Genomic DNA, 8,968 nt, shown 5'->3' on the forward strand with positions numbered 1-8,968 from the left:
AATGCAGCAAGGGATCTTTTATATACACACCATCCCACAGACAGAATAGCACACACCATGATATAACATTCTTGATGAAGTGACTGGGACGAGAAATAGCCCAATGGGCCCATCGACGGGGATCGATTCCAAACCGACCACGCATCAAGCGAGCGCTTCACCACTGGGCTACGTTCCACCCTTTTCTGTTAAAGGGACATTTCTGAGTTTGATGCAATTTTTAAGATGTTATCGACTAACAGAGACTTTTTAACGATTGTAATTACATATCAACTATATTTTTCTAGATAAAATATTAGTGGCTGTATATTAAACATGTTTCTGGTCCTTCTAATATTTGTACTAGGATAAATTTCATTTTATTTCCTAAAATATTGTTTTTTCGTACGTACGAAATTATTTGAAGACAAAATTCAGTCTGGGCTTCTTACACATATTAAGACGACCAGAAACACGTTGAATATACAGACACTGATATTCTAAACAAAACAAAAATTTTAATATGTACCGGGTATGTTTAATCGTTGAAATATTTTATTAGTCGGAAACATCTTACAATGCAGCAAACTCAGGAATGTCCCTTTAAACTTAAAACGAAATATTAAAGTTGCAGGGGTTTTGTTGTTGTTGTTGTTTAAAACAAAGCTGATGAACCTAACTGGAAATAGGATCTAGACTTAATTAGTGTCACTGGCAGATGATCAAAACAAGACATGAAGATAAAATTAATATCTAGAGCAGTATATCAAATCCACACTGTTATAATGGTATCGTCACGGAGACGTTAGGATAACATTGAAAATGTTTTTAACATGAGTAAAAGTCCTCGTTATTTTAATGGCATTAGTCAATCATCAATAGGATGACGTTAAAAACGTACCAAAAAGCACAGTTGAATGTGTTTATAATGTAATGTAACAACAATGTTAGTCTTTTATAGAATTCGATATTAACTGAGGCATGGTATAGTTTTACTCGTTGCGGCTTCAAAGGCCGCCGTACATCAACTGTTTATTTAAAAAGAGTCCCTGTTTTGAAAGGCATCATTGTCTGGCTTTCTTCGTGAAGATTTCAGAATCAGCACAAGAGCTGCTGCAGTTCTGAACGCTGCAACAAGGAGAACTGTTAACCATCAACGATTTTAAAGAGTCACTATCAGATTCTCACAAGGGCATCGACAATTGACTGATTTGGTGGTTTCAGAATCCGCACAAGAACTGCTGAAGATCTGTAAGCGGCAACAAGGACAGCTGTTAACCATCAACGATTTTAAAGAGTCACTATCTAACAAGAGCATCGACATCTAACTGATTTGGTCGTTTCAGAATCCACACATCCACACATCCGCACAAGAACTGCTGTAGATCTGTAAGCGGCAACAAGGAGAGCTGTTAACCATCAGCGATTTTAGAGTCACTATCTCACAAGGGCATCGACATCTAACTGATTTGGTCGTTTCAGAAGCCGTACAATGCCTGTTGAAGATCTGGCAACAAGAAGAACTGTTATCCATCAATGAGTTTTAAAGGAGTCACTGTATATCTCACAAGGGCATCGACTGGCTTTTTCCTCTGCAGCGTTGAAAATACTGCTTCACGAAGACCTTCCTGAAGTTCCTGCCGAATATCAAATACACTACTAAACTGACACAGAAATCCAAATAGTATATGAGCTCGAAGATGCGCTGCATGATTTGGTCCTGATATGTGGGCATCTTGCTGTACGACATGTATATGATCATCTCCTTGATGCGGATGGCGTGGCTCGGGGTGTGCAGGACGAAAAACACGACGGAGACCGCGAACAGCATCCTGGTGACCTGGGCCTCGGGCGAGGCGGCGGCCTTCTTGTTCTTCTTCACCCGCTTCTGTCCCTGGACGAGCCTCTTCTTCCTCTTGAAGGCACTGAGGGCGCTGATAGCTACGAGAGGCACGAGTATCAGCATGATGATCAGCGGGAACACAAGCGTGAGGAACGTGTCCATGTACGTGAACGCTCTCTGGATGTGCTCCAGCTCCGTCGCCGACGCACACTGCCCGTTGACGATTCGCGTCGTCCAGAAGGGGAAGTTGTAGACGACGAGACCGACGACGACGTAGCCGACGATTACCCTCTTGGCCACTGCGGTCGTGCAGATGGTGGACACGAGCGCGGGCTGGGATATCCTGATGCAGTTCTCGAACGTGATGACCACCACGAGCCAGATGGAGAGGAACGGGCAGAAGTAGATGAGGAACACCGTGACCTGACAGACGCCCTGGTGGTTGAGGAGGGTGACGTGCACGCGCAGAAGGAAGAAGATGAAGAGGGACACGAGAAAGCCGATGTCGGACACGGACTTGGCGCCCAGGTACAGGCAGCAAGACGTCTTGCGCAGGGACTTGCTCAGGAACGATCCCACGGCCAGCGAGTTGCCGATGATGCCCACCACGATGATGATGGGGAGCAGGACGGTCTGCGTCCGTCTCACGATCACGTAGACGGGGTCCTCCGCGGCCCAGGGAAACCCCGTGAAGTTCACCGTGCTGTTCATGGTCTCAGATATGTTGTAGGTCGTAGTAGTCGTCATAGGTCTTGCTTTCTTATTTACTTACTTATTTACATACTTACTTCTTTATTTATTTACTTTGTTATATACTTACTTATTTACTTACTTACTTCTTTATTTATTTACTTTGTTATATACTTACTTATTTACATACTTATTTATATACTTACTTACTTATTTATTTACTTATTTATATACTTACTTACTTATGTATATACTTATTTATTTACATACTTATTTACTTACTTATTTATATACTTATTTACTTACTTATTAATATACTTACTTACTTTCTTATTTACTTACTTATTTATATACCTACTTTCTTATTTACTTACTTAGTTATATACTTACTTACTTATTTACTTACCTACGTACATATAAGTATTGTGACGTGTCTATATTCGAGGTTCAAGCACGAACCTTTAAATTTATTGGAAGTGTCCGTAGCTATACATACGTTTAATATTATAGTTTCGCGTTTATTGAAATTGTAATGTCTTGGTAGCTAATGTTTGTGTAAGCAGCACGTATGTTCAGATATGTGGATCAATAACTAGGTCTACACGAATGGAATATTGCAGGTTGGCATCTTACGAAACAATGTCTTGGTAGCAAACGTCTGTGTACGCATGGAACTTCGTGTATGCGTCGTGTACGTCCAAGGTTACGTATTGATAACTACGTACACCGGATATTGCAGTTTGTCATTTTACGAAATATTTTTTTTTTTTTTTTTTTTTTAGCTAAGCATGGTGTACGGACTACGTGAATTCAGATATATGCACTCGTCAGCAAGTGTATGCACTAAGTAATGCTGTTTGACATTTTTTTTGGTAAATAAGCAACAAGTCTTGGTAGCTAAAGCCGTAGTTTGCACCATGTGCGTTCAGTGTAAACGATGGTTTTCTATTGCGATAATGTCTCCAAGATACTCCGACGTCTGGGGTGTTAAATACCAACCAAGTTATACATTATACAAAGAATCATTCTTTCAGTCAGTATTTCAAATTCTGAAACATACGGTATCATACGATATCATAAATGTTAATCTGTTTCTTTGTATATATGACTAGTTTGCTGAAATGGTTGTGAGTTTAAAACTTCAAACACATTCTTCTCATCTCCTTTAACTCTCACAACACCCAATGCATATATTGGACTCTAACGAAGTATATGTGCGACTGTCATCAATATTCTTTCGAAATGATAAAACTGTAATGTTTATACATACTTTGGAATCAGTTGTATGCTAATTCAACTTTTCTCAGAAGATAGGTCGTATTTTTAAATTCAGAACACAATCCTGTCTTCTTTCGTTGTCTTAATTTTTTTCTTTTTCTTTTCTTTATTTTCTTGATATTTTTGTCAGGAAATATTTGACTTTCACTTTTTTGCTAGAATTCTGACTTTTGTAAGTGAACAATCCAGCACTAAGAAAACAGACCACTTGACTTGATTCCACATTCAATAAACACAACTCTTAGAATCAGGTCCACTACCAACAAAACTTCTTATCCTTATCTCCACAACAATAAAACCGATCTACGCCTTCCCTTAAACAGCGGGCGAAACTAACGTGAATTACCAGCTTTAGACATTTTATAGATTTCTAAGTGGCACTTAGATATATTCTTAATGACCATTGTCCAGCGCCGTTAGAGACCACTGCTAAGTATATCCGTCGCTGTGGCATTTGATGTCAGCGGTCAACAAAACATGTTTTGATTAGAAGACGGACGACATGCATTAGAAAGCGTATGGGTGTCTCTTTGTGTTCGGTCGGTACCTTGTGGTGTTGGTTCCGCCGCACTGTCCAGACTTCCAGACTACCTGCAAAGATAAAAATACTGACGTCAGAGAAACCAGCATGGTCGCGCAGTGTCCGATTCTCGAAATAATGGTCAATTTGAATAATGCTTCCGGAAATAGGAAGTTGACGGACCTCGGATAGGAAGTTGTCACGGAAAGTGATTTCGTTGAAACAGAACGTAATTCATGAAACAAACCTGCTACGTTTGTAAACCTCCATATGAAATCAATGAAAAAAAAAAAGCTGAAAAAAAAGCGTGCAGTCATATTTGTTGTTTTGCAGTCACCCAATCAAGGGCGGATCTAAAGAGAAAGACCAAAGGAACCTGTCCCCACTGAATAATAAAGGTCCCCTTTTTAATGATTTGTTTACTTTTTGTATTGTTGAAGTGTCCTTTTCATGAAGTGACTCATGTGCCCTTTTTGCCTTTCGTCCACTCCCTAGGGCCCAGTGGTTATGCGCTCGCTTGATGCGCGGTCGGTGTGGGATCGAACCCCCTCGGTGGGCCGATTAGGCTATTTCTCGTTCAAGCCATTGCACCACGACTGGTATATCAAAGGCCGTGGTAAGTGCTATCCTGTCTGTGGGATGGTGCATATAAAAGATCCCTTGCTGCTAATGGAAAAAAAAAATGTAGCGGGCTTCCTCTCTAAAACTATATGTCAATATTACCAAATGTTTAATCCAATAACCGAGATTAATAAATCAATGTGCTCTAGTGGTGTCGTTAAACAAAACAAACTTCTTCTTCTACTCCCTAAAATATTTTCTGGGCCCGCCCTTGCTAATTCAACCAAAAAAAAAAAAAGACAAGAGGAATATTTTCAAGCAATGTAGCCTTTCTGATTATTAAAACTCCAATGTACTTACGTGTCTTGCGTAAATATGAATATTGTCATTGCACGTCGTTGAACTAAGCTGTTTAGGACCAATATTGAATTGTTGTTTTCGATATATATATATATATATCTATCTATATATATATATATATATATATATATATATATATATATATATATATATATATATATATATATATATATATCTATATATATATATATATATATATATATATATATATATATATATATTGAGGCATTTTCGTTTAATTCGGGCAAAAGCCAGCCAGCCTGACCCCCACCCTCCTGCCCTCCCCACCCCCTTACAAAAAATGGGAGCCCGTACGCCTATACTGCCTATATCATTTCAAGGTTGCCTTCAGTTACTCACGTGGATGCTCATCTTTGTCCCAGACAGACCGCGCATCAAGCGAACGCTTTACCACTGCGCTACGCCTCGCCCCTTATTTGTAAGAGATATAAATGGTAAATCATTGTATTTGTCATCAAGTGGGACCACTTACCAGTCTAGACGTCAGCTTTGAGATCTGGTTCCTAGGGTGAAGACGAAGTCTTAAGGACATAATCACCGAACTTGATTACGCCGTCATAAAACAAATGATAGATTTTTATCCTATCTTTTTTTTTTCAAAATAGCTGCTGCGAGGGTCAGGTCATTGAACACACCGCAATGGGGCATAATAATTATGTTTAAAGGACAATTTTTTTTTTTTTTTTTTTTTTTTTTTTTTTTTTTTTAAATTGGGGGGGGGGGGGGGAAGGGGCAATAACAAAAAGTTGCAGCATTTGTCATCGAGGTTGGCATGGGCTAATTATATTATGGTCTCATCTACGGTATGTCTTAATACCAGTAATGAAGAGAGAAATTTGTTTTAAAGGGACATACCCTAGTTTTTAAACATTACGTACGTATTTTTCACTACTAAAGCCGGGTTTTTTTTTTAACAAATTAAATTAGAAGTACTTAAATTTTATTATTTAGAATATTAATTTTCATACGCCTGAAGTGGTTCTGGTCATCCAGGGTTTTTTTCCAATACCCGAAAATGCATTTTTCATAATTCTAAAAACGCACGTTCGTCTGAGAAGTAATGGTAATCTGGACAAGCTCTAGTCTATTTTAGACGGTATTTCCATTTTGACGGGCTGTAGCTAAAGTCTACGCCTTTGTAATCATCGACTACTGCATGTGAGACAACTGGTAATTTTAATCTTAAGTAACCGTCTATATTTTACCGGTAGCAGGGATGGTCAGGTCATAGATTTTTAACGTGCACATTCAGAGCAAGCTGTTGTTGCGCACGCCTGTCATGGACCCAGGTGTCTACTTACACCGGCGCCTCCGTCCAGGAGAGGAAAGGGTTTGGGTGGGTGTGAGAGGAGACCGCCCGCGCTTGGCACGTTCAAGAAAGAAAGAATGTTTTATTAACGACGCACTCAACACATTTTATTTACGGTTATATGGCGTCAGACATATGGTTAAGGACCACACAGATTTTGAGAGGAAACCCGCTGTCACCACTACATGGGCTATTCTTTCCGATTAGCAGCAAGGGATCTTTTGTTTGTGCTTCCCACAGGCAGGATAGCACAAACCATGGCCTTTGTTGATCCAGTTATGGATCACTGGTTGGTGCAAGTGGTTTATTGAGCCTTGCGGAGCACTCACTCAGGGTTTGGAGTAGGTATCTGGATTAAAAACTCCATGCCTCGACTGGGATCCGAACCAAGTACCTACCAGCCTGTAGACCGATGGCCTAACCACGACGCCACCGAGGCCGGTGGCACGTTCAAGAGAACACAAGCAGCCCGACCAGGGTTGGTAACTAGTGTGGTAGCCCTGTGGCAAAATTAACTGTGACCTAAAACAAATTGGTACACACGGGTTTTTTTTGCTGTAACACTATCACAAAGACGATCTCTACATATTGCAAAAGTTAGAAATGTGTGTGGCTCTGCATAATTGTTTAATATTGATTTGATGACGTCATTATGTAAGCGGGCGGGGGTATTTGTTACGCTATTGAATGTTGAATGTCCCATAGCAGATTAATTTAGCGTATGATGTGGGACGGTCCATTGACAGTCTAGGAGCTTTTTGAGTGATTTTGACTTAGTTGGCCCAATTATAGATCCTTTCGTTAACACCAAGGGAACCTTTATAAATTATGAACTTTCCCACAGGCATAAAGTACATCAAAATTAATATCACTGATATATACACTGTAGTAATATATTTTTAAAATATAAATAAGTTAGCACCAAGGGAACGTTTTCTATACGCTTCTCCACAGACATAAAGCACCAAATCTCGTACGGCCTTTGATATCTCACCGAGATAACGTTGCTCGGTTTGGTAAAAATTAATATCACTAATATATCGTACCGTCATACAATTTCGATCGACATACGTTTTCGATACTTTTTTTGTAACTGCATGTATCGCGAGATTATGCGAGATATTACGTCACTATCAGCCTGAACATAAACAACGAAGTGTCTTTTACCTCACAATATTAAAAATGCTTCAAGTCAAGCTGCCAACTTTATGTTTTAATTATAATACCATAAATAATGTTAATGTTATCAGTTTTTCGTAATGCAATATCTTGGTATTAATGAAATGCCTCACATAGCGAAATCCAGGTATCACAAATCCCTGCAAAGTTATCGTCTGCAACACTGACATCTGACCTGCCAAAGTTAGACGATATACCACGTGATCATTACACTGAACAATAAAATTTATGGAAGGCTGGTTGGGTTACCTCTTATGTCATTCACAATAGTTTGCTGCATTATAAAATGTTTCCGACTAATAAAATATTTCTACGATTAAACTTACATAGTAAATATATGTTCTTGTTTAGAATACCAGTGTCTGTATGTTCAATGTGTTTCTGGTCGTCTTAATATTCGTAAGAAGCCCAAACTGGATTTTGTCTTCAAATAATTTCGTACGTACAAACAATAAATAATTACGAAATAAAATTAAATTTACGCTAGTACAAATATATTTTATGCAGAAAAATATATTTGATATGTAATTACAATCGTTAAAAAGTCTCTGTTAGTCGATAACATCTCAAAATTACAGCAAACTCAGGAATGTCCCTTTAACGACGCACACTGAATACATTTACCCTTACGACTGTATGGCGTCGGACATATGACTAGATACATATGGCACAAGATCATTAGAGTGGACGCCCGCTAGCATAGTCCAGAGGATATATGCACAAAAATGAGCGAATCGTGCACTTTTTAACAAAAGCAAAAGCTTTTGCACACGCACACACACTAGACATCTTAGAGAATAGTTTAAAGATAGCAAAGAAATAAAAGAAATGTTTTATTTAACGACGCACTCAACACATTTTATTTACGGTTATATGGCGTCAGACATATGGTTAAGGACCACACAGATTTTGAGAGGAAACCCGTTGTCGCCACTACATGGGCTACTATTCCGATTAGCAGCAAGGGATCTTTTATTTGCGCTTCCCACAGGCAGGATAGCACAAACCATGGTCTTTGTTGAACCAGTTATGGATCACTGGTCGGTGCAAATGGTTTACACCTACCCATTGAGCCTTGCGGAGCACTCACTCAGGGTTTGGAGTCGGTATCTGGATTAAAAATCCGAACCCAGTACCTACCAGCCTGTAGACCGAATGCCTAACCACTACGCCACCGAGGCCGGTAGTTTAAAGATTGGATGCATTGTCAAGATGACCTGTGGTTACC

At 39.3% G+C, this 8,968-nt stretch overlaps 1 protein-coding gene across 1 annotated transcript; it reads right to left on the minus strand.

Annotated features, from left to right (window-relative positions):
• Window positions 1-1,043: 1,043 nt before the first annotated feature.
• LOC121372648 (FMRFamide receptor-like) lies at window positions 1,044-2,569 on the minus strand. The gene is made up of 2 exons (XM_041499128.1): window positions 1,548-2,569; window positions 1,044-1,107 (listed from the first exon to the last, which is right to left on the minus strand). Exons 1-2 carry the CDS (start codon window positions 2,567-2,569, stop codon window positions 1,044-1,046), a joined length of 1,086 nt encoding a protein of 361 aa, XP_041355062.1.
• Window positions 2,570-8,968: the final 6,399 nt, after the last annotated feature.

Source organism: Gigantopelta aegis, chromosome 1 (genome assembly GCF_016097555.1).
Source record: "Gigantopelta aegis isolate Gae_Host chromosome 1, Gae_host_genome, whole genome shotgun sequence".
Classification (NCBI taxonomy): Eukaryota; Metazoa; Mollusca; class Gastropoda; order Neomphalida; family Peltospiridae; genus Gigantopelta; species Gigantopelta aegis.

What these genes read in the sequence shown, in the direction of transcription:
- LOC121372648 (XM_041499128.1), bottom strand. Translation starts at nt 2,569, where the DNA reads ATGACGACTACTACGACCTACAACATATCTGAGACCATGAACAGCACG. An exon ending in AAAAGCCAGTCGATGCCCTT is followed by an intron (nt 1,108 to 1,547) that starts GTGAGATATACA and finishes TCCTTGTTGCAG; the next exon opens with CGTTCAGAACTGCAGCAGCT.